The sequence below is a fragment of the Stegostoma tigrinum genome, chromosome 27 (genome assembly GCF_030684315.1).
Source record: "Stegostoma tigrinum isolate sSteTig4 chromosome 27, sSteTig4.hap1, whole genome shotgun sequence".
NCBI lineage: Eukaryota > Metazoa > Chordata > Chondrichthyes > Orectolobiformes > Stegostomatidae > Stegostoma > Stegostoma tigrinum.
The window spans coordinates 47,402,338-47,429,216 of NC_081380.1; the positions used below are offsets into that span (position 1 = coordinate 47,402,338).

The 26,879-nt window shown below is 42.1% G+C and overlaps 1 protein-coding gene across 1 annotated transcript in view; it reads right to left on the reverse strand.

The window, feature by feature from the left end:
- LOC125464452 (RNA-binding protein 45-like) overlaps positions 1-24,923 on the reverse strand; it is a 45,148-nt gene extending 20,225 nt beyond the window's left edge. Inside the window, exons 1-2 of the mRNA XM_048556771.2 lie at positions 24,227-24,923; positions 22,072-22,525 (exon numbers count right to left, since the gene is read on the reverse strand). Coding sequence (XP_048412728.2) covers positions 22,072-22,525; positions 24,227-24,923 — 1,151 coding nt within the window. The remainder of the gene's footprint in view (positions 1-22,071; positions 22,526-24,226) is intronic.
- Positions 24,924-26,879: the final 1,956 nt, after the last annotated feature.

Below are 26,879 nucleotides of genomic sequence, written 5' to 3' on the forward strand. Positions count from 1 at the left end.
ACTCCATGTAGTACCTGACTTAGGAGTGTTTGCTGGGTTAATGAAGATATAAAATGGGAGAGAATTCCATTGTTTTGCACCACTGCTCCTCACCTAATAAACACAATAGTTTCCACAAAAGAAGTTATAAAGAATGATGAAATATTCGTTGTTTTTGACTTGCCTGCAAAATGTGTGACACTAGTCCTCTGTGATGAAATCCAAAATTCCTTTCACATTTTTAGCATTGCCCTTCATTGGCACAAGAGTTTCATGTTCTGAGATTAAAGTTGATCTACTTTGAAAAAACAATTATGCTAGAGATTAAGTAAAATACAGAAATTTAAACCCTAGTTTCTGACAATGTCCAAAAACAAGTGAAGAATTAATTTTTATCATGGCCCACTGGGATAGTGTGCTGGAAATCAGATTCTATTAATCCCAGCGTCATGACAAATATTAAAATTTAATGAAAATACTATAAATTCCAATTTGCCCCTGAGTCACTGATACCTAGGATAAAGTAAATTACACCAGGTTTCTTCAGTAACAATAAAAAATTTATTATAACACTCTTAATTTTAACAAGAACAGTGAAAGAGCCATATTTCTAACTCATGTAACTTAAACTTTATAACTTTTAAAATTCCCAAACTCACATGGACACTCAAAGAAAGGAACAAAGCACAAATATTACAAGTGGAGAGGAAAAGTTAGTTAGTAGAACACAATTCTGTACCTCTAGTCCAAATTACAGAACTAGAAGGGTTGGTTTCACAATCCTCTATTCTTTGATGAAGCCTCAATGTTATCTGCACAATCACAATTTGTCTTTAGTTCACTGGTTGTTTAGTTGGATTGCAGTCTTTCCTTTTCCCATGGGCTTTAGTATTTCTCCTTTCAGCAATCCCGAAAGTAGCTTTTCCATGCTCCTTCAACAAAAATTGTGGAGGACAAGTTTTCAGAAGACAGATTTAAATGCGGATGCTGTGAGCTGCTGGGGTTTCTATCCTCTTCTGGTTTGCACCTCTCACAGAGTCTGTGTTAAATTGCAACGTGACTAATTAAATGCTTGTTGTTATGTAGAACTCACCTGGAACCATAACAAATTTTGCCAATTGAAAAGCCAATTAAAAATATGCACAGGTAATAGTGCTTTGTCTGGGCACAGAGTCCCCAAAAGTAGCATTTCTGCAGTTGTATCAGTTAGCTTTGCAAGCTTTATAAGCAGCAGTTTTTTTTGTTGTTTATAAAGGTGCCCACTTTTCTCAGTTTCAGTCTACATTCTAAAGCATAAAAAGTTGTGGTGTCTTCGGCCCTTCGAGCCAGCACCACCATTCATTATGATCATGGCTGATCATGCACAATCAGTATCGTGTTCCTGCCTTACCCCCATAACCCTTGATTTTACTATCTTTAACAGCTCTATCTATCTCTTTCTTGAAAGTATCCAGAGACTTGGCCTCCACTGCCTTGGGAAACAATGGGTTGACTTGTATAGGAACCTGAATGATCTAAGCTATGGCTAGAAATGTGGCAGAATTACATGAGAATTCTGGAAAGACCTGTCTTGACACCACTGGGAGCAACTCACTGCAACTTTTAAGCAAGTTCCAGGCATCAAAGCGAGATTCTCATTCAGGGACTATGTGTTGCATTTTGAAGGGGATCACTGCTTGGTAATGACCTTATTAACCACGGATCACTAATGTGCAGTTTCCCATCCTACCACTCTCCATGAACAAGCTAGACACCGAAAATTCTTGGCCTGCAAGTTAGAGACGGTACTTGGCACCTTTAGCTTGTTGTTGACTGCAGAGAGCTTCCATGTTGATCACCACACAGAAACATCTTTGGGCATGATTTATTTGCACTAGTCACATGTATCCCTTTTTCATGGATAGTGGCATCTGATAATTGCAAACCACGCAGAACCATCATGGAGCCGGTCCAATCCATTTACGGGATACTTAGGAAGCATAAATCTCCATTGTAGGGTGCACCATTTTGGTTTGGTTCTATTTAGGCCCTTTCTTGTGCATTTTCTTCTCCTATATTGACAAGTAGGTATGCTGCCTCTTGCTCTCCAGTCTATTTTTGTAAATTTTGTATAATGTTCTTTCAATTTCTAATGATATCGTATTTTTCACAGTGCTCACCTCTGTCTCCCCCTTTCTCTTCTGGACTTCATGCTATCTTCTCACAGTGGGTTTTCTAACTCCACAAATTGTTTTTATACGCATGTTTATATTTAAAATTGCTTGGAGGGCTTATTTGGAAGGGAAAAGGAGTTTATTTCAAGTTTTGGAGACAAGTTGTTTCTTTAAAAGAGGTAACTAAAATTTCACTGTGGCCATTGGAGTTTTTTTTAGAACAAGGCCCCTACAATATGAATGTTAAGTGATTACTTTTCTGGAGACCTTGCTTGGGCTGTTTTGAAAAATGACTACCTTGGACAGGTTCTCATTTTACTTGGTTCAATGGAGAAAATCCTGCTTAGAACAAGCTGAGTTAGGGAAAGTTTGATGTGATTTTGACCCAGTGACACAGAAGGAACAGCAGTATATTTACAAGGCAGGATGGTGAGTGGCTTGGAGAGGAACTTGCAGGTGGTGGTGTTCTCATGTATCTACTGCCTTTGTCCTTCTACATGGGAATGGTGGTGGTTTTGGAAGTTTCTGTCAGAGGATCCTTAGTGAATTTCTGAAGTACATCTTGTAGATGGTACACATTGCTGTTACTGAGAATTGGTGATGGGCAAAGTGAATGTTTGTGGATGTAGGTGCCAATTGAGAGGGCTGCTTCAATTGTCCTGGATGGTGTCAATCTTCTTGAGTGCTATTGGAGCAGTGGGGAGTATTTCATCACACTCCTGACTTGTGCCTTGTAGATGGCGGATAGGCGTTGTGGAGTCAGGAGGTGAGTTATTCCTAGTCTCTGACTTCCTTTGTAGCCACAGTTTTATATGGCTGGCCTAATTCAGTTTTGGTTAACGGTAACTTCCAGGATGTTGATAGTGTGGGACTCATAAATAGTAATATAATTAAATGTCAAGGGGCAACGGTTAGATTCTCTTTTGCCGGGGACGATCATTACCTGGTACCTCTGTGTTGTAAATGTCTCCTTGTTCCTTATCAGCCCAACCATAAAACCTGGATAAAAAATACAAAGAACAGCTGAAAATCAGAAACAAAAATAGAAATTGCTGGAATAACTCAGCAGGTCTGGCAGCATCTATGGAAAGAAAGCAGAATTAATATTTTGAGTGCAGTGAACCTTCTTCAGAACAATGGTTTTTCTCTCCACAGATGCTGCCAGTCCTGTTTGACTTTCTCAGTAATTTCTGTTTTTATTCCTAAAACCTGGATATTGACTAAATATTGCTGCATTTGGACATGGACTGTTTCAGTATCTGAAGAGTCATGAAAGGTGGACAAGGGAATGTCATTAATAAAGCAGCTGAATTTGGTTGGATCTAGGATACTCCTGAGAGGAATTCCTCCAGAGATGTCATGGAGTTGAGATGGCTAACCTCCAACAACCACAAGCAGCTTCCTTTGAGACAGGTGTGACTTCACCCAGGGAAACGTTTTCCCCGATTCCCATTGTAAAGTTTGCATGTTCTCCCTGTGTCTGTGTGGGTTTCTGTCGGGTTCCCCGGTTTGCTCCCACAGTCCAAAGATGTGCAGGTTAGCAGATTGGCCATGCTAAAATTGTCCTGCCGTGTCCAGGAATGTGCAGGCTTGGTGGATTAGCCATGTTTTATGCAAAGTCACAGGGTTAGGGGGTGAGAGTGGATCTGGGTAGGATACTCTTTGGAGGGTCAGTGCCAAATAGCTTTTATTGTACTGTAGGCATTCTATGATACTATTCTATTATTGCAATTTGTCTCAGGCTTCTTGATATCAAAGACACTCACTTGCAGCTCACTTCTGAAATTCAACTCTATTGTCCATATGTGAACTAGTGCTGGAGCAGAATGGCCCTAGCAGAATCCAAACTGAACCTCACTGAGCAGGTTATGGCTGAGCAGGTGCTGAGCAGCAGCCCTGTTTATGACACCTTCCATCACTTTAATGATGATGCCGAATAGACAGATGGGACATTTTTAGGCCACATTGGGTTTTTCCTGCTTTTCATTTACTGAACATGGTCTGGCAATGTTCACAGAGTTGTAACTTGGCTAGAGGTGCAGCAAGGTCTGGAGCACATATCTTGAGTACTATTGCCAGAATATTGTCAGGGTCCATAGTCTTTGTAGTATCCAGTGCCTCGAACTGTTTCCTGACATCACATGGAGTCAAACAAATTAGCTGAAGATTGGCATCTCTATGCTGGGGACCTCTGGAGAGGTGAGGAGTTGGATATCAGACAACACAACACCCGTCTCGAGTCCAAATGCCTTATTGTGGCCAGTTTTTCTCCAGGGATAAGAGAGGCATGTATTATGGGAAAGGAAGATGTATAGCTCTTTTATTACTGTTGGTGTATGTGGGGAGGTGTCTCAAGCGAGTCAGTAGACTGTTTGCATGATTACTGGTGACAGGGATTGGGTTGGTGAGGCTGAGTGAAATAGACGTCATATGCAATGCTGGGAGTGGTAGAGCATGAGCAAGGTGAGAGTTGGGTACATTAATAGAGACTGAATGAGTGCAAAGTTTCAGATTCAAATTTGTAGCATTTACCATGCTGGAGTGGAGAAGCACATTAACCTGGTTCTCACAGTGCTGTGCATTCCTCCACATGGCTCAGAATACTTTAACCTAATTGTCAAACTCCGAGTGGGCTGGCATGACCTGCTCATCCTGGGGGATGTGCTTTTTGTACACCACCCCATCTAGCAGGACCTCTAGGACCCCAATTTCATCGCCTCTGGTCCAATGTGGGGCAAATGTCAGGAAGTGTGCAGGGCAGCTCTGGATCGACAGTGCTTGAACAGAGGCCACATGTGATTTTACTGGTGGCATGGGCACCACAGATGCTGGTGAATTCCAGAATATCTGCATGACATGTTGTTCTGACAATGGTGCATAGTAAGATAGGGCTGAAATCAAATGTGATACTTAATGAGGGATCAAGTATTAATTTATTTGATGATTTTTATAAAAAATGGTGAGAAAACTCACTCAGCTTCATGATGAGAATCACATCACAAAATTTGATGCAACCTAGACCAAGAAACTGTAACCTTTTCCCTGTCCTGCGTGCTAACCAATCTCAATCCATGCAATTACATTACACTCAATACCATGAACTCCTATCTTGTGCAATAAATTTTTACGTGGATTCTAATCAAATGCCTTCTCCACATCTAAATACACTAGATCTAGCAGTTCCATCTATCAAAGCTGTTTGTTATATCCTCAAAGAACTCATGTTGGCTTCATTTGATTTTGTAAAATTCCTATCTTTTTATTTTGCGGTACTTTTGATTGTGGACTGAAATGGGAGAAAAAGTTTAAAAACCAGGGATTGATGAAGGATTCTGGGTAAAATTGTGGCTATAAGAGCTACTCCTTTTTTTGAGGTATTTTCGGCGTTAGAGTTGATTTCCACAAATTCTAGGAGCTGCAATTACTGTATTATAAGCTGTGGAACTGTTTTGGAACTTTGTGAGAAACAGATCAAAACAATGACACTTTAAAAAAAGAAGACAGACAGACAGACACCATATGGAAAGTGAATCAAATGGAGAAATAAGCCTGCACTCCTGTCTGGCCAATTAGTGAATCTGCACAATTAACCGTTCTGCTGTTTGATTTCAAGTATCCCTGGACATCAGCGTCGTGTAAAGAAAATTAACAAACAGCTAAATTCACAGCTGACCTTGGGGAAACCCATGTGGTAAAGCTCACAGATGGGGAGCAGCTTCGTGGCTTTTAAAAGTGTCACCTTATGTGAATCTACAATAGTGAGTAGAATGGGTTCCTTTTTGATTATAAGTTTTATATATATATATATAAAAATATAAAACATAGGTACTAGGGCTAGCCTGGAGTGCTAGCCTGAAGCAGTGTTTTTGTATATATATATATAGATAAAAATATAAAACATAGGTACTAGGGCTAGCCTGGAGCAGTGTTTTTATGTATATATATATATATATATAGATAAAAATACAAAACATAGGTACTAGGGCTAGCCTGGAGCAGTGTTTATATATATATAAATATAAAACATAGGTAGTAGGGCAAGCCTGGAGCAGTGTTTTTATGTATATATATAGAAAAAGATAAAAATATAAAACATAGGTACTAGGGCTAGCCTGGAGCAGTGTTTATATATATATAAATATAAAACATAGGTACTAGGGCAAGCCTGGAGCAGTGTTTTTTACAGCATTAATTCTGTGCTGTTTTCTGGGTCTGGAGATTGTTAAGATGCAAAGATGGACTTCAGTAGAGTGATGTGCTCTTCCTATTGGATGTGGGAGATTAGGGAGATTTCCATGTTATTGATGATTATGTTTGCAGGAAGTGTGTTTGTTTGCGCATCCTATTGGATCACATAGATTGGTTGGAGCAGCAGTTAGAGGCAATGAGGAATTTGCAGGAGCTAGGGGGTGTAATGAATGGCAGTTGCTGGAAGGGAGGTAAATTAATGATACAGTCAGTAGATGGGTTACCTCCCAGAACGGCAGGAGAGGGAGGCAGGTAGTGCAGGAGTCTCTTGTGGCTGTCCCCATCTCCAGCAAGTATGCTGTTTTAGAAAAATGTAGGGAGTGATGGACTGTCTGGGGAATGTAGCACTGACAGCCAGGTTTCTGGTACCAAGACTGGTTCTAATGTAACAAGGGGTTATGTCATGTTCCAAGTGATCGATTATGATGGGGGACTCTCTTGTCAGAGGCACAAACACACATTTTCTGCAGCCAACAAGCAAGGCATCAGAATGTTGTCTCCATGATGCCAGGATCAAGGATATCTCAGAGAAGGTGCAGAATATTCTCAAAGGGGAGAGGAACCAGCAAGAGGTTGTTGTACAAATTGGAACTAAGGACATAGGAAAAGAAAAGGATGAGTTTCTAAGGAGAAAATATAGGAAGTTAGGCAGGTATTTGAAAAGGAGGTCCTCAAGGGTAGTAATATCTGGATTGCTCCCGGTACCAAGAGCTAGTGAGGGTGGGAGTTGGAGAATAGAACAGATGAATGCGTGGTTGAGGAACTGGTGCAGGGGAGAAGGATTTCTATTTTTAGATCATTGGAATCTATTTGGGGTAGAAGTGACCTGTATAAGAAGGACGGAATGTACTTAAATTGAAAGGGGACTAATATACTGGTGAGGAGATTTGCTAGAAGTGCTCAGGAGGACATAAACTAGTAATGGGGCAGGGGGACACCCAGGGAGATGATGAGGAATGAGATCAGTCTGAGGCTGGCACAGTCGGGAAAAGGAATAAGTCAAACAGTCAGGGGCAGGCAGGAACAGAGAACCCGATAGGACTGATAAATTAAACTGCATTTATTTCAATGCAAGAGGAATAACAGGTTTTTTTTCTTTATTCATTCGTGGGACGAGGGGGTCACTGGCTAGGCAGCAGTTATTTGAGTGGAACTGAGAAATAAGCAAGGGATGATAAAGTTATAGAGTCATAGAGATATACACCACGGAAACAGGCCCTTTGGTCCAACTCGTCCATGCTGAACAGATATCCTAAATAAATCTAGTCCAATTTGCCAACATTTGGCCCATATCCCTCCTAACCCTTTTTTTCATACACCCATACAGATACCTTTTAAATGTTGTAATTGTACTAGCCTCCATTGCTTCATCTGGCAGCTCATTCCATACATGCACCAACCTCTTGTGTGAAAGGTTGTCCCTTAGGTCCCTTTTAAAACTTTCCCCTCTCATCTTAAACCCATGCCTCCTAGTTTTGGACTCCCTACTCCAGGGAAAAGACCTTGTCTAATTTACCCTATCCATGCCCCTCTTGATTTTATAAATCTCGATAAGGTCACCCCTCAGCCTCTGACATTCCAGGGAAAATAGCTCCAGTCTATTCAGCCTCTCCCTGTAGCTCAAACCCTCCTAACCTGGCAACATCCTTGTAAATCTTTTCCAAACCCTTTCAAGTTTCACAACATCCTTCCTCCAGCAAGGAGACCCAGAATTGCATGCAGCATTCCAACAGTAGCTTAACCAATGTCCTATACAGCCACAACATGACCCTCCCAACTCCTATACCAATAAAGTCAAATATACCAAATGCCTTCTTCACTATCCCATCCACCTGCGATTCCACCTTCAAAGAACTATGAACCAGCACTTCAAGGTCTCTTTGTTCAGCAATACACCCCAGGACCAAAGCGGGGAGAGGTCAAACTGGAAATTGAAGAATGAAGTTAAAGGGAAAGTGAGAATAAGAGAAGTTAAGAAAGACAACAGAATCAATGGAGCAGAAAACTCAAGAAGGGATCGTACAGTATGGCCAAGTGAAATAGGGATTGATAGGAAGGGTGAGGGGAGAAACAAATTAAAATTATTATATATGAATGCATGAAGCATAAGGAGTAAGGTGGATGAGCTTGAGGCTCAGTTAGAAATTGGCAAGTATGATGTGGGGATAACTGAGACGTGGCTTCAAATGTACAGGTCCTGGGAAATGAATATTCAAGGCTATACGTTCTATCAAAAGGACAGACTGACGGGCAGAGGGGGTGGGGTGGCCCTGTTGGTGAGGAATGATATTCAGTCCCTTGCGAGGGGGTACATAGAATCAGGAGATGTAGAGTCAGTATGGATACAGCTGAGAAATTATAAAGGTGGAAAGACCCTAATGGGAGTTATCCACAGGCCCCCAGACAGTAATCAGGAGGTAGGGTGCAGGTTGAATCAAGAGTTGAAATTGGCCTGTCACAAAGGTATCACTACAGTTGTTATGGGAGATTTCAACATGCGGGTAGACTGGGAGAATCAGGATGGTACTGGACCCCAAAAAAGGGAGTTTGTGGAGTGCCTCCGAGATGGATTCTTAGAACAGCTTGTACTGGAGCCTACCAGGGAGGAGGCAATTCTGGATCTGGTCTGGTGCAATGAACTGGATTTGATCAGGGACTCAAAGTAAAGGAGCCATTAGGAGGCAGTGACCATAATATGATAAGTTTTAATCTGCAGTTTGACAGGGAGAAGGAAGAATCGGAAGTGTCTATTGCAGTTGAACAAAGGGAACTATGGAGCTATGAGGGAGGAGCTGGCCGAAGTTCAGTGGTTCAATACCCCAGCAGGGATGGCAGTGGAACAACAATGGCAGGTATTTCTGGATATAATGCAGAAGGTGCAGGATCAGTTCATTACAAAGAGGAAGAAAGATCCTAAGGAGAGGCCGGGGCAGCCGTGGCTGACGAGGGAAGTTAAGGACTCTATAAAGATAAAAGAGAAGAAGTATAACAGAGCAAAGATGAGCGGGAAGCCGGAGGACTGGGAAGCTTTTAAAGAGCAACAGAAGATAACTAAAAAGGCAATACGTGGAGAAAAAATGAGGTACGAAGGAAAACTGGCGAAAAATATAAAGGAGGATAGTAAAAGCTTTTTTAGGTATGTGAAAAGAAAAAAAAGGGTAAGACTAAAATTGGGTCCTTGAAGTCAGAAACGGGTGAATTTATTATGGGGAACAAGGAAATGGCAGAAGAGTTGAATAGGTACTTTGGATCTGTCTTCACTAGGGAAGACACAAGCAATCTCCCAGATGCAGTAGTGGCTGAAGGACCTAGGGTAATGGACGAACTGAAGGGAATTTATATTAGGCAGGAAATGGTGTTGGATAGATTGTTAGGTCTGAAGGCTGATAAGTCCCCGGGACCTGGTGGTCTGCATCCCATGGTACTTAAGGAGGTGGCTCCAGAAATGGTGGATGCATTAGTAATCATTTTCCAAAGTTCTATAGATTCAGGATCAGTTCCTGTAGATTGGAGCGTGGCTAATGTTGTCCCACTTTTCAAGAAAGGAGGGAGAGAGAAAACAGGGAATTATAGACCGGTTAGCCTGACGTCAGTGGTGGGAAAGATGCTGGAGTCAATTATAAAAGATGAAATTACGACTCATTTGGATAGCAGTAACAGAATAGGTCAGAGTCAGCATGGATTTATGAAGGGGAAATCATGCTTGACTCATCTTCTGGACTTTTTAAAGGATGTATCTTTGAAGATGGACAGGGGAGAACCAGTGGATATAGTGTACCTGGACTTTCAGAAAGCCTTTGATGAAGTCCTGCATAGGAGATTAGTGAGCAAAATTCAGGCACATGGTATTGGGGGCAAAATACTGACGTGGATTGAAAATTGACTGGCTGACAGGAAGCAAAGAGTAGTGATAAACGGGTCCCTTTCGGAATGGCAGGCGGTGACCAGTGGGGTTCCACAAGGTTCGGTGCTGGGACCGCAGCTGTTTACAATATACATTAATGATATAGACAAAGGCATTAAAAGTAATATTAGCAAATTTGTTGATGACACAAAGCTGGGTGGCAGTGTGAAACGTGAGGAGGATGTTATGAGAATACAGGGTGACTTGGACAGGCTAGGTGAGTGGATGGATGCATGGCAGATGCAGTTTAATGTGGATAAATGTGTGGTTATCCACTTTGGTGGCAAGAACAGGAAGGCAGATTACTATCTAAATGGAATCAAGTTAGGCAAAGGGGAAGTACAACGAGATCTAGGTGTTCTTGTACATCAGTCAATGAAAGCAAGCATGCAGGTACAGCAGGCAGTGAAGAAAGCTAATAGCATGCTGGCCTTCGTAACAAGAGGAATTGAGAATAGGAGCAAAGAGGCCCTTCTGCAGCTTTACAGGGCCCTGGTGAGACCGCACCTGGAGTATTGTGTGCAGTTTTGGTCTCCAAATTTAAGGAAGGACATTCTGGCTATTGAGGGAGTGCAGCGTAGTTTCACGTCAATTCCTGGAATGGTGAGACTATCATATGTTGAAAGGTTGGAGTGACTGGGCTTGTATACACTTGAGTTTAGAAGGATGAGAGGGCATCTGATTGAGACGTATAAGATTATTAAGGGATTGGACACTGTGGAGGCAGGAAGCATGTTTCTGCTGATGGGTGAGTCCAGAACCAGAGGACACAGTTTAAAAATAAGGGGTAGACCATTTAGAACAGAGTTGAGGAAAAACTTCTTCACCCAGAGAGTGGTGGACATATGGAATGCTCTGCCCCAGAAGGCAGTAGAGGCCAACTCTCTGGATACTTTCAAGAAAGAAGTGGATAGAGCTCTTAAAGATAGTGGAATCAAGGGTTATGGGGATAAGGCAGTAACAGGATACTGATTGTGGATGATCAGCCATGATCATAATGAATGGTGGTGCTGGCTTGAAGGGCCAAATGGCCTACTCCAGCACCTATTGTCTATTGTCTATTGACTTTACCATGATCACCTTATTGGAATTGTACTATAGACCCCCCAATAGTCTGTGGGAAATTGAGAAACAACTTTTTAAGGACATCTCGTGTTATCTGTAAGAATAACAGGATGGTTGTGGCAAGGGCTTTAAGTTTCCAAATATAGTCTGGGCCTGCCATAGTGTTACAAGCTTCGATGGAATGGAATTTGTTAAGTGTGTACTTGAAAATTTTCTGATTCAGTATGTGGATGTACCTATTCTTGGGAAATAAGGCAGGGCAAGTGACTGGTGTGTCAGTGGGGGAGTACTATGGGGCCAGCAACCATAATTCTACTAGTTCTAAAATAGTGATAGAAAATGACATGCCAGATCTAAAAGTTAAAGTTCTAAATTTGAGGAAGGGCCAATTTTGATGGTCTTCGGCAAGAACTTTCAAAAATTGATTGGGGCAGATGTTTTCAGGAGAAAGGACGGCTGGAAAATGGGAAGCCTTCAAAAATGAGATAATGCAAGTTCAGAAACAGTATGTTCCTGTTATGGAGAAGGGCGGGGATGGTAGGTTTGGGAAATGTTGGATGACTAGAGAAACTGAGGTTATGGCCAAGAAGATGAAGGCAACATATGTTAGGTATAGACAGCAGAGATCAAGTGAATCCTTAGAAGAGAATAAAGTTAGTAGAAGTATACTTGAGAGGGAGATCACAATGGCAAAAAGAGGACATGATATAGTTTTGGCAAATAGGGTTAAGGAGAATCCAAAGGGATTCTACAGATACATTAAGGACGATGGAGTAACTAGGGAGAGAACAGGGCCCCTTAAAGACCAGCAAGGCCACCAAAGTGTAGAACCGCAGGAGATGGAGGAGATACTAAATGGGTATTTTGCATCAGTGTTTACTGTGGAGAAGGATATGGAAGATATAGAACATGGGGAAATAAAAGACATCTTGAAAAATGTCCATAAGACAGAGGAGGAGGTGCTGGATGCCTTAAAACACATAAGGGTGGATAAATCTGTGGGACCTGATCAGGTGTACCCTTAAACTTTATGGAAAGCTAGGCAAGTGGATGCTGAGTCCCTTGTTGAGATATTTGTATCATCGATAGACACCAGTTAGGTGCTGGAAGACTGGAGGTTGGCTAATGTGGTGCCCCCTATATTTATATCTATATATCCCATGATGTTGCGCTGAACTTTTACCTGAATCCTAAGGTCTATCTAACCTCCTTCTCTACCTTATACTATCATCCATATACCAATCTAATTGCTGCTTAAATGCCCCAATGAGGCTGACTCAACTACGCTCTCCGGCATTGCATTCCGCGCCTCTACCACTCTCTGAGTAAAGAAGCCACTTCTGACGTCTCCCCGATATCTACCTCCTTTCACTTTAAAACTATGTCCCCTTGTAAAAGCTACCTCCACCCTTGGAAAAAGTCTCTGGCTGTCCAGTCTACCTATGCCTCTGATCATTTTGTACACCTCTATCAAGTCACTTCTCATCCTTCATCATTCTAAAGAGAAAAGTCCTAGTTCTCTCAACCTTTCCTCGTAAGACCTTCCCTTCATTGCAGACAACATCGTGGTAAATCTCCTCTGCACCTTTTCCACCGCTTCCACATCTTTCCTGTAATGAGGCAACCAGAACTGGACACAATACTCCAGATGAGGCCGAACCAGGCTTTTGTACAGCTGGAGCATAACTTCAACTCTTGAACTCAATCCCTCTATTAATGAAAGCTAACACACCACATGCCTTCTTAACAACTCTATCCACCTGGGTGGCAGCTTTCAGGTAACTGTGATCATGAACCCCAAGAATCACCTCACACTTTTCAGGGTTAAATTCCACCTGCCACTTCTCAGACCAGCTCTGCATCCTATCAATGTCCCTTTGTAACATAGAACAACACTCCCCACTATCCACAACTCAACCCACCTTTGTATCATCTGCAAACTTACTAATCCAACCTTCCACTCCTACATCCAAATCATTTCAAAAATCACAAATAGAAGAAAAGCCAGAACAGATCCTTGTGGTACACCACTCATAACTGAGCACCATGTTGAATATTTTCCATCCACTACCACCCTTTGTCTTCTAAGGGTCATAGAACATACAGCATTACAGCACAGTACAGGCCCTTCGGCCCTCGATGTTGTGCCAACCTGTCATACCGATCTGAAGCCCATCTAACCTACACTATTCCATGCATGGGTCAGCCAATTCTGAATCCAATTTGCCACATTTCTCCTGTCCCATGCCTCCTTACTTTCTGCATGAGCCTACCATGGGGAACCTTATCAAACACCTTAATTAAATCCATGTATATCACATCCACTGCTCCACCTTCATCCATGTGTTTGGTCACCTCTTCAAAGAATTCAATAAGGTTTGTGAGGCATGATCTACCCTACACAAATCCTTGCTGACTACCATGAATCAAACCGTGCCTTTCCAAGTGATCATAAATCCTATCTCTCAGAGCCTTTTCCAATAATTTGCCATACCATATTCCAATAATCGGCCCTACCCTTAATCTGGTCTTTCTCTTATTCTTCACGGACGTGTAAAAAGCCTTGGAGTTTTCATTGATCCTATCTGCCAAGGTTTTCTCATGCTCCCTTACAGCTCTCCTAAGCTCTCTCCTGGCTAACCTGTATCCCTCTAGATCCTTTTCCGATCCTTGTTTCCTAAACCTTACGTAAGCATCCTTCTTCTTCTTAACCAGTCATTCGACCTCTCTCGAGTACTAAAGGTCCCTCACTCAACCGCATCTTCCCTGCCTGCTACAGACAAACATATCAATCGCACACAGTATGCATTCCTTAAACAATCTCCACATTTCTATAGTGCTCTTCCCTGACAGCATCTGTTCCCAACTGGTGATGGGCAAGCTGTTGAAGGGAATCCTGAGAGACAGGATTTACATGTATTTAGAAGAACAAAGACTGATTAGAGATAGTCAATATGGCTTTGTGCATGGGACATCGTGTCTTACTAACTTAATTGAGTTTTTTGAAGAAGTAGCAAGGAGGATTGATAAAGACAGAGCAGTGGACATGACCTACATGGGCTTCAGTAAGGCATTTAACAAGGTTCCTCATGGTAGACTGGTCAGCAAAGTTAGATCAAATGGAATACAGGGAGAACTAGCCATTTAAATACAGAACTAGTTTGAAGGCAGAAGGCAGAGGGTGATGGTGAAGGGTTGCTTTTCAGGGTGGCCTGTGACCAGTGGTGTGCCACAAGGATAAGTGCTGGGTTCACTGCTATTTGTCATTTTTATAAATATTTTGGATGTGAACGTGGGAGGTATATTTAGTAAGTTTGCAGATGACACCAAAATTGGAGGTGCGGTGGACAGTAAGGAAAGTGACCTCAGAGTCCAATGGAACCTTGATTGATGAGCCATTGGGCCAATGAGTGGCAGATGGAGTTTAATTTAGATAAATGTGAGATGCTGCATTTTGGAAAGGAAAATCAGAGCAGGGCTTATACACTTATTGGTAAGGTCCTGAGAGTATTGCTGAACAAAGAGACCTTGGAATGCAGGCTCGTACTTCCTTGAAAGTGGAGTTGCAGGTAAATAGGATAGTGAAGAAGGCATTTGGTATGCCTGCCTTTTATTGGCCAGTGCATTGAGTATAGGAGTTGGGAGGTCATGCTGCGGCTGTACATGGCATTAGTTAGTCCACTGTTGGAATACTGCATGCAATTCTGGTCTCTCTGCTGTAGGAAGGATATTGTGAAATTTGAAAGGGTTCGGAAAAGATTTACAAGGATGTTGAGATAGCAAGAACAGCAGATGCTGGAGTCAGAGACAACAAAGTTTGGCACAGGAGGAACACAGCAGGCCTGGCAGCATCAGACGAACAGAAAAGTTGACGTTTCAGGTCGGGTCTGTATTTTCATAAAAGAGGGACCCTTCTGAAAAAGGGTCCCAACCTGAAACATCAACTTTCCTGTTCCTCTGATCCTACCTGGCCTGCTGTGCTCCTCCAATGCCACACTTTGTTGTTTACGAGGATGTTGCCAGGTTTGGAGGGTCTGAACTATAGGGAGAGGCTGAATAGACTGGGGCTATTTTCCCCGGAGTGACGGAGGCTGAGGGGTGACCTTATAGAGGTTTATAGAATCATTAGGTGCATGGATTGGATAAATAGACTGTGTCTTTCCCCAGGGTGGGGGAGACCAAAACTAGACAGCATAAGTTTAAGGTGAGAGGAGAAAGTTTTAAAAAGGGCCTAAGGGGCACACAGAGGGTGGTGCATGTATGAAAGTGGTGGAGACTGGTGCAATTACAACATTAATGGGTATATGAAAGGAAGGGTTTAGAGGAATATGGGCCAAATGCTGGCAAATGGGACTAGATTTATTTAGGATTTCTGGTTGGAATGGATGAGTTGGTCTGAAGGGTCCACTTCCACGGTCTATATCAGCATGACTCTTATGATTTTTTTCCTTTATTCGTTTGTACAATGAGGGCATCACTGACTAGGCAGCATTTATTGCTCAGAACGCCATTAAGAGTCAACTACATTGCTGTGGGAATGGAGTCATATGTAGACCAGATCAGGTATGGAAGGCAAGATAATAAAGTGTGAAGCTGGATGAACACAGCAGGCCAAGCAGCATCTCAGGAGCACAAAAGCAATCCTTCCCTAAAGGACATTCGTGAACCAGATAGGTTTTTCCCAACAATCAACAATGGATTCACAGTCAACATTAGATTCTTAATTCAAGATATTTAGTGAATTCAAATTCTACCACCTGCCATGGTGGCATTCAAACTCAGGTCCCCAGAGCGTTATCTGAGTCTCTTGATTAACAGTCCAGTAATAATACCATTAGGCCATTGCCTGCCCTGCTGCATGTTTTGAAAGCAAATAACCTGGTACTGATTTTAAGTACTGTTTACAGAGCTGATTATTCAAAAAGTGGAATAGGTCTAGTTTAGAGACATGCTGGACTCAAGAGATGACCATGAATGGAGCTTTGACGGACAACAAGTGGTTGGTCTGTCTGTAGATTAGTTATTGATGACAAAGGTCTTCCGCCTGCCAAAAACACTGTGATTGGCTCTCAGGTAGCTGAACAGATGGGGGATCTGGATAAGACAGTCAGAAATCATTGGATATCTGGAAGAGAAGGAATTGCTTCTGCTCTGCACTAAAAAGTATCTCAACATTGAACGCAGTTTCAAAGAACCCCCTTCCCCTCCCCCATTTCTGGATAAGGGCCCAGGGCTGAAACCTCAGCCTTCCTGCTCCTCTGATGCTGCTTGGCCTGCTGTGTTCATCCAGCTCTACACCTTGTTATCTTAGTCCAGCCCCTTCAGCCTCCTCTGCCATTTGATACAATAATGGCTGATATCGACTTTCCTGCCTGTTGTCCATAACCCTTCAACCCATAACTAATTAAAAGCCCGTCTATCTCCTCCTTAAATTTACTCAATATCTCAGCATCCACAGCAGTTTGGGGTAGTGAAGTCCACAGATACACAACCCTTTGAGAAAAGTAATTTTTCTTCATCTTTGTTTTAAATCTGTCATCCCTTATCCTAAAACTATGATATCTCATTCCAGAGTGCATCCCATGAGTAAACATCTGTCCTATGTCTATCAATTCCCTTTAGCATTTTGTGTACCTCAGTTAGATCTCTGCTTATTCTTCTGAACTCCAGAGTACAGTCAAATTTGTTCAATCTCCGAACTGCCTCCCATGCAACTACATTCCTCCTCAAATCAGGGGGCAAAAATGGTATACAATGCTCCACATGTGGTCTCACTAATGCTTTGCTCAGTTGAAGCAACACTTCCCTACTTTTATACTCTGCTCCTTTAAAAATAAATACCAAAATTCCATTTGCCTTATTACTTGCTGTAGCAGACGTCTAGTTTACTGCAATTCATGCATTAGATCACCCTGATCCCTCTGCTGCAAAGCACTTAGAAGTTTCTTTCCATTTAGATAATAAGTTGTCTTTTTACTCCAACCAAAACAGAAACCTTGTATGTTATTAAATCAGCCATGATTCATTTAATAGTGCAGCAAGCTCAATGGGCCAAATGGCCCACTTTGCACCTATGTCTTACGTGATCCCTTATTGCATCTTCTCACTAATAGATGTAACAATAGATCTGTGGCTCTATGACTCTGATTTGTCCCTCTTTTTTTAAAAAATAGGCATTATAAACCAATTTCCAGCCTAAGAGAACTATTCATAACCCTACTGATCTTTTGAAAATAAGGGGGAATTCACTGAACACCTGTCCCATCTCATTTATCTCGCTCAGGCAGATATTAATGATCTCACCTGAAGCTTTATCATTTTTAAGCATTCCAAACGTATCCAAAATGTCATTTATATCGATTTTGATGTATCAATATCCCCACATAAGAAATCTGGAACATTGATGCAAGATAGTCACTCAGCACTATGCCATTCTGGGAAAATCAGTCCTAACGTCTCTTTTGTGCCTGGCCCTATACTATTTTTAACTTACTTCTATCATTATCTGAAAAATACTTTACTACTACTGCCACAATTACATACCAACATCTTACCGAGACGAGATGGTTCAGATGAGGCGATGGAGAGTTACAGATTAGCTGGAAAGGATTTAAAGAGAGAGTTAAGAAGAGCAAGGAGGGAACATGAGCAGTCATTAACAGGTAGAATAAAGGAGAACTCTAAAGCTTTCTATAGGCATGTGAGGATTAAGAGGATGACTAGGGTAGGAATAGGGCCAGTCAAAGACAGAAGGAGGAATGGAATTGTGGGAGATATAGCAGTTTGGATAGGAAATTGGCTTGCTGAAAGAAGACAGAGGGTGGTAGTTGATGGGAAATGTTCATCCTGGAGACCAGTTACTAGTGGTGTACCACAAGGGTCGGTGTTGGGTCCACTGCTGTTTGTCATTTTTATAAATGACCTGGATGAGGGCGTAGAAGGATGACACTAAGGTCAGTGGAGTTGTGGATAGTGACGAAGGATGCCGTAGGTTGTAGATAGACATAGATAAGCTGCAGAGCTGGGCTGAGAGGTGGCAAATGGAGTTTTATGCAGACAAGTGTGAGGTGATGCACTTTGGTAGGAGTAACCAGAAGGCAAAGTACAGGGCTAATGGTAAGGTTCTTAGCAGTGTAGATGAGCAGAGAGATCTCGGTGTCCATGTACACAGATCATTGAAAGTTGCCACCCAGGTTGACAGGGCTGTTAAGAAGGCATACAGTGTTTTAGCTTTTATTAATAGAGGGATTGAGTTCCGGAACCAAGAGGTTATGGTGAAGCTGTACAAAACTCTGGTGCGGCCGCACTTGGAGTATTGTGTACAGTTCTGGTCACCGCATTATAAGAAGGACGTGGAAGCTTTGGAAAGGGTGCAGAGGAGATTTACTAGGATGTTGCCTGGTATGGAGGGAAGGTCTTATGAGGAAAGGCTGAGGGACTTGAGGCTGTTTTCATTAGAGAGAAGAAGGTTGAGAGGTGACTTAATTGAAACATATAAAATAATCAGAGGGTTAGATAGGGTGGATAGGGAGAACCTTTTTCCGAGGATGGTGACGGCGAGCACGAGGGGGCATAGCTTTAAATTGAGGGGTGAAAGATATAGGACAGATGTCAGAGGTAGTTTCTTTACTCAGAGAGTAGTAAGGATATGGAACGCTTTGCCTGCAACGGTAGTAGATTCGCCAACTTTAGGTACATTTAAGTCGTCATTGGATAAGCATATGGACGTACATGGAATAGTGTAGGTTAGATGGGCTTCAGATCGGTATGACAGGTCGGCACAACATCGAGGGCCAAAGGGCCTGTACTGTGCTGTAATGTTCTATGTTCTATGTTTAAGTGGGAAGTGTGTGTGGACCCTGTGGAGATCGGAGAGGTCCAAAATGAATATTTCTCATCTGATTTCACTCAGGAAAGGGAGAATATTGTAGAGGAGAAGACTGAGTTACAGGCTTCCAGAACTGAAAGGATTGAGGTTAGTAAGGAGGAGGTGTTATCAATTCTAGAAGGTGTTAAGGTAGATAAATTACCTTGGGTAATTTTTTCTGAGGATTCGCTGGGAAGCTAGTGAGGAGGTGGCAGAACCTTTGGCTTTGATCTTTGAATCCTCATTGTCTACAGGTTTAGTACCAGAGGACTGGAGGATTGCAAATGTTGTGCCCTTGTTCAAGAAGGCCAGTAGAGATGACCCAGGTAATTATAGACCTGTGAGCCTTACGTCTGTTGTAGGAAAAGTTTTGGAAAGGATTATAAGAGATAGGGTTTATAATCATCTAGCAAACAACAATTTTATTGGAGATAGTCAAAATGGATTCATTAAGGGCAGGTCGTGTCTCACAAACCTCATTGAGTTTTTTGAGAAGGTGACCAAGCATGTGGATGAAGGAAGGGCAGTTGGCGTGGTGTACATGGACTTCAATAAAGCCTTTGATAAGGTTCCACATGGTAGGCTATTGGAGAAAAGACAGAGGCATGGGATTGAGGGAGATTTAGCAGTTTGGATTAGAAACTGGCTTTCTGTAAGAAGGCAACGAGTGGTGGTTGATGGAAAATATTTAGCCTGGAGTCCGGTTACTAGTGGTGTGCCTCAAGGATCTGTTCTGGGACCACTGCTGTTTGTCAATTTTATAAATGACTTGAACGCAGGCATAGGTGGATGGGTGAGGAAGTTTGCAGATGACACTAAAGTCAGTGGAGTGGTGGACAGTGTGGAAGAATGTTACAGGTTGCAGGGAGACTTGGATTACCTGCAGAATTGAGCTGAAAGGTGGCAAATGGAGTTCAATGCAGATAAATGTGTGGCGATTCACTTTGGGAAGAATAATAGGAAGGCAGAATACTGGGTCAATGGAAAGATTCTTGGTGGTGTGGATGTGCAAAGGGATCTTGGTGTCCATGTAAATAGATCCCTGAAAGTTGCGACCCAGGTTGATAGTGCTGTTAAGAAGGCTTATGGTGTGTTAGGGTTTATTGGTAGAGGAATTGAGTTCCGGAGCCGTGATGTCATGCTGCAACTGTACAAAATGCTAGTGCGGCCTCACTTGGAATGTTGCGTGCAGTTCTGGTCGCCCCCTTGCAGGAAGGATGTGGAAGCATTGGAAAAGGTGCAGAGGAGATTTAACAGGACATTGCCTGGTCTGGAGCAATGGCCTTATGAAGAAAGCCTGAGGGACTTGAGTCTGTTCTCATTGGAGAGAAGAAGGCTAAGAGAGGATTTAATAGAGACATACAAGATGATCAGAGGATTAGATAGGGTGGACAGTGAGAGTCTTTTTCCGAGGATGATGACTTCAGCTTGTACGAGGGGGTGCAACTACAAATTGAGGGGTGGTAGATTTAAGACAGATGTCAGAGGCAGGTTCTTTACTCAGAGAGTGGTAAGGGCGTGGAACGCCCTGCCTGCCAATGTAGTTAACTCAGCCACATTAGGGGCATTTAAACAGTCCTTGGATGAGCAATTGGATGATGATGGGATAGTGTAGGGGGATGGGCTTAGATTAGTTCACAGGTCGGCGCAACATCGAGGGCCAAAGGGCTTGTTCTGCGCTGTACTGTTCTATGTTATCCAAAAATCCCTTTGCTGATGTTACAGCTGTTTTTGTCAACATGCACGTGACATTTATCCCTGTTCTCTTGTGAATTAAATATATTTAGCTTCAATTAACTTTGTATGTAATTCTAAAATGGTTTTGTTTTTCCATGCATCCTGTTAATCATTGCGATTCTTGAAAATCATTTAAAATATAACTATTTGTACTTGATTTCCTGCATCAGAAGGCAGTCCAGTTAACTTTTGCCAGATAACGTGGCCACTTTTTGTCTTTATTCTTGCAAGGGGATTGTATTTGTTGCCTGATTCTAATCATCTTGAATTGATTGGCTCATTTGGCCATTTCAGAGGGCAGTTAAGAGTCAACTACATTGCTGTGGATCTGGAGCTACATGTAGGCCACACTGGGTAAGGATGGCAGATTTCCTTCCTCAAAGGACATCAGTGAACCAGATGGATTTTTACAATAATCAACAATTGTCTTACAGACATCATTGGACTAGTTTCTCATTTCAGATTTTTCTGAATTCAAATTTCACCATTGTCATTGCAGAATTTGAACTATTGTTCCCAGAATATTGGCTTGGGGTCTGAATTAACAAGTGACATTACCAACAAGCCACCACCATAGCCTTCCTTAAGTCCTCGTAAAATCCAAGACCTCAGCATGAGGCTGCAGTCTTATTTGGCCAATAAGATTAAACCTAACAATAGTTTGTTGCCTTCTGTACTTCCTGTTACAACTCAATTATGATTTGCATATTTAAATTAGGCCTTAATTTACCTTGTACCATTGCTATAGTATCATGGAATAAAGTCGTTCAGCAGGTATATAAAACCAGAATATTTCACAAGCAATTTTTATTTTGTTCCATACAAATTATATAAGACTACACAATGAGAGCTGGCAATGCAAGGATTACATAGGTTCAAGCATGTTTCTACAAGCAATAGACTTTGAAATTTTACATCTTAAACACTGTAAACCAAGTTCAGTTAAAACCTTTTTTTGTTGTCCATTTCAACACAAGTAAACTGTTCAGTTGCTAGAAAGAGTAATAATAAAGTGTAATGGGTACTCTTAAGTTGGTCAGATAGGCAGCTGATATATCCTCTCTTTCTGCAAAACTTTTTCTGGAACTTTTTAGTGTGTTTTTTGGCGTTTGACTGACTCTTCTCTGAGAGGATGAACATTTTGAGATGTAGGTACAGTGAAGTCAACCTGCAACTGAGATATTGGAATATAAGTGCTTCCTCTGAAACCAGTTGAAGGAGGGTCTATCTGATGTCCAAGGGGACTGTTACAAGCTACTGACAACATTTGAGCTGCCACAAGTTGCAAGGCCATCAATCCAACTGGGTTTGATTGCCTGTCACCAAGGGCATCTTCAATGTAATTGAGTCTCAATTGGTTACCAGGTGGATATTCAAATCCATTCAGTTTTTCTTTGGCATGTACTGCTGATGCCACGTTGTTGTATCGAACAACAGCATAACCCATGTTCGGGTCATTCTGAATTTCACAATATTCTAATCCTGGGATGACATCGAAGAGGCTATAAATTTGCTCATGTGTAAGCATATATTTAGTAAACAGAGAAAGGCACGTAGTAATAATTTCTCCACCTCCCATTTCACAAGTTCCCATTTTGCCAACTCGTCTCAATTCTCCAGCTTTTGTTTCACCAGCTCCCATCATCTCACTGACTCCTCTCAACTCATCACCTCCTCTCATCTCACCACCACTTTGCAATTCTACACTTCTTTGCATCTCAATGACTCCTTTCATCTCACCACTTCCCCTCATCTCACTGACTGTTCTCATCTCACCACCTCCCCTCATTTCATCGATGCCTCTATTCTTACCAATCTCCCTCATCTCACCATTTCCTCTCATCTCACCATATCCCCTCATTTCACTAATGCTTCTCATCTCATTGATCCTTCTCATCTCACCGCTTCCTCTCAACTCACCAATGCTCCTCGTTACAATAACTCCACTTATTTCTCCGACTCGCCTCACCTCACTGACTCCCCTCATTTCACCAAACCTCCTTCTCCCATCCTGCACTTCATTGGCTCCTCTCATCTCACCAGCTCTTCCTGCAACTCCGATTTCATTGACTTCTCTTATTTCACCAATTCTTCTTATTTCACCTGCCCTTTTCCCACTTCCCATTTCACTGATTCCTCTCACTTCACCAACTCGTTGCATTACACCCCCTTCCCTCATTTCACTGACTCCTTTCATCAAACTGACTCCCTTCACTGCAATGACCCCTCTCATCTCACCACCTCCCCTCATCTCACTGATGCCTCTCATCTCACCACCTCCCCTCATCTCACCGACCCCTCTCATCTCACCACTTCCCCTTGTTTCACCACCTCCCCTCATCTCACCAATCCCTCTCATCTCACCACCTCCCCTCATCTCATTTACTCCTCTCATTTCACCATCTCCTCTCATCTCACTGACTCCTCTCATCTCACCTTCTCCACTGATCCCTCTCATTTCACCATCTCCCCTCATCTCACTGACTGTTCTCATCTCACCATCTCCCCTCACTTCACCCACTTCCCTCATCTCACTGACCCCCCACATCTCACCACCTCCTCTCATCTCACTGACATCTTTCACATCAGCAACTCCCCTTGCCTCACTGACTTCCCTTATCTCACTGATGCCCCACATCTCACCACCTCCTCTCATCTCACTGACTGCTCTCATCTCACCAACTCCCCTTATCTTTCCAGTTCCCCTCACCTCACTGACTCCTCTAATTTCCCCAACTCCTCTTATTTCACCAACCCTTCCTTTCTCACCTTGCATTTCACCAACTCCTCTCATCTCACCACCTTCCCCCCTCTCACCAGCTGCTCCTATCTCACTGACTCCACTTATTTCTCTAATTGCCCGCACTTCACTGACTCCTCTCATTTCACCACTCCTTCTTTTCCCATCTCGCCCTTCACTGGCTCCTCTCATCTCAACAGTTCTTTCTCCAACTCCAATTTCATAGACTTCTCTCATTTCACCAATTCCTCTTTTTTCACCTGCCCTTTTCTCACCTCTAATCTCATCAATTCCTCTCAATTCATCAACCCTTTCATCACCTCTCATTTCACTGGCTCCAATTATTTCACTATTTCCTATCTTACCAGTTCCTCTCATTTCACCAGATCTTCTTTCGCCGCCTCTCATTTTACCATTTCTTTCTCCACTGACACCGCCTCTCATTTCATCAATTCCTCTTCTTCCTTCACCTTTCAATGTACCAATTCCTCTCATCTCACCTGCTCCTGTTATTTTTGCTCCCATTTCACTACTACTTATTTCACTTGTTTCAAAATTGCTAAATTCATGAAAAGGTAACACATTTTGATCTCTCAGAGGACGAAACCCTCGTCGATGTGATAAATTTTCTTTGTCACTTCTCACACAAATATTCTCAGGGTATGTAAATTTTTTCCTCGGCTCTGCAAGTATTGCCTTAAAAGATGGGTCACAATTTTCAATGGCTTGAGCAGCCTGAGATGGTTTCAGAAATCTCACATAGCCAAAGCCTTTGCTCTCCCCCGTTTTCTTGTTCTTGACAATATTGCAATATTGAATATCTCCAAAAGCCTTAAACTTTTCTCTCAGATCATCTTCTGCATAGGATTTTGGAACCATAACAAAAATCCTAGTCAACTCCTCATCTTCAACATCACGGTGGCTCTTAGATCCTCTAGATTGTGCTATGAACACCTTGATGGGTTTGGTGTCCCCAGTGAGAGTTTTGCCATGCATGTCCTCCATTGCTTTACAGGCTTGCCATGATTTTCTGAACTTCACATAGGCAATACCCTTATGATTTTTGGACTGTTTGTCCCGCACCACCCAAATGTCCTGGATATCGCCAAACAAGGAAAATTTTTCTCTGATTGCCTCCTCAGATATTGATTTGCTGATGACCAGAAAGAGTCGACTATTGGGTGGATGATCGACGTTCAGTGTAGGACATGAGCTACCACCATCCTCCATCATTATAAAGGTCATGCATACAACAGAGTTGCCCCTGTGTTTTTCATTACCCCACACACACTTCCCCATACTCATTTCTATTTGCCATAGTTTTTCCTACTCATATAATCTATGTCTTTTTGTATCTTTCTGGTCCCAACTACACAACTTACTGTGCTTCTTAACTTTTGTCTCTTTGGAAAACTTTGACATATAACACGTTTGTATTGTTGGTGAGGTTGTTGTAGTCTGCTGCTACAAACGTTCTTCACTCCAGGAAGTCTTAGAAATTCACATCTTAAGTACCTGACAAAGGAACAAGCCTTTAGATGTTAAGCACAAATGAGGCAACTGAATTGTTTAATGCTTTTATTGTCAATTAATTGTTTTATGCTGCAGCTTCGAGAAAATTAATTGGAACAAAATAATTTTCCAAGATATATTTTGAATAATTTCTTTGTTCCTCTTCTTTTTCGAGACTGTATCATTGCAGTTTTAAATGATTTCATAATTTACCTCAATGTTGGCAGTAGGATGCCAGATCAGGGGGCTATTATCATGAGCTGTTAGTACTGATAAAGCTGCAACTTTTAAAGGGGTGTTGCAGTGGGACTGAGGCAGATTCTGGCAATCCTGAGGGAGCTTAATGTGAACTTGAAGAATGCCACAATATAGGAGAGAACTGGCTTTTAGGATTTCAAATGCAGCACTGAAAGTCTTGGTGAAGGTGTACGGTAGGAGGTATGTCCACAGGTGGTGGGAGAAGTCTCTCCAGAAGATAGACACAATCAGAAATTTGTCAGAGCTGGTAGTGTGGAAGTCAATGTCAGGAAATAATCCTAAGGACCTGGATGCAATGTTGCAAGAAGTTAAAATGGTCTCACACAAGAGGTTAAAGTCAGTGAATGTATCTTCAAATATTATATCATACCTACTGCACCACAAGTAGAGTAAATAGCAACAGAAATAGGTAATTAACAGATGTGCTCAAAATCATGAAGGGCCTGGACAGATAGGGAGAAACTGTTCACATTAGTGGAGTATTGAGAACCAGAGAACATTAGAGAGATGAATGCATGGCTCATTGCTGTAGGAGAAATGGTATGTCAGAACAGTGCTTGTGGGATGGTTCTCACCTGAACTTTGCTGGGTCCAGTGTTCTGGTGAGTCATATAACCAGGTCAGCAGAGGGGGCTGCAAATTAGGCAGTGGGAATGTGGGATCAAGTTTGAGACAATTTGTTAAATTAAGTAGAGAAGACATGGAAAGAAGGTAAGATTGCAATACTCAATACGGTACAATTCATGACGGCTGTGGCTTTAAAAGATTTCATAACTGGGCATTTCGGTTTCTTAGTCCAAAGATGTGCAGGTTAGGTGAATTGGACATGTTAAAATGCCCATTGTGTCCAGGGATGTCTAGGTTAAGTGAATTAGCCGTGGGGGATGCACATTTACAGGGATAGGGTAGGGGTTGGATCTGGGTGGGATACTCTTTGGAGGGACTTGATTGCCAAATAGTCTGGTTCCACACTGTAGAGTTCTATGATTCTATGAGGAGTAATTCTTCCTCATATCTGTTTTAAATTTGCCATCCCATATCTGAAAACTATGACCTCTTGTTCCAAATTGCCCCACAAAAGAAACATCTGCTCTATGTCTATTTGGCCAATCCCATTTAACATCTTATATACTTCAATTAAATCTCCTCTCATTCTTCTAAACTCCAGTAAATATAACTAACGGCTCAATCTCTCCACATAAGACAGACCATTGTTTTCAGAACAATTTCTTACAACAGTATGCATCAGAGATCAGCAGAGAGAAGGGACATGTTAAAATCTATTAAAGGAGGACAGGGTAGAACACTTTGAATGCATTAGTGAAACCAGGCAGAGTCAACATGGTTAACATGGATTTGTTAACTAATCTGAAGGAGAAGGTGGCTGTAAATGGATTGCTTTTAGGTTGGCAGGAC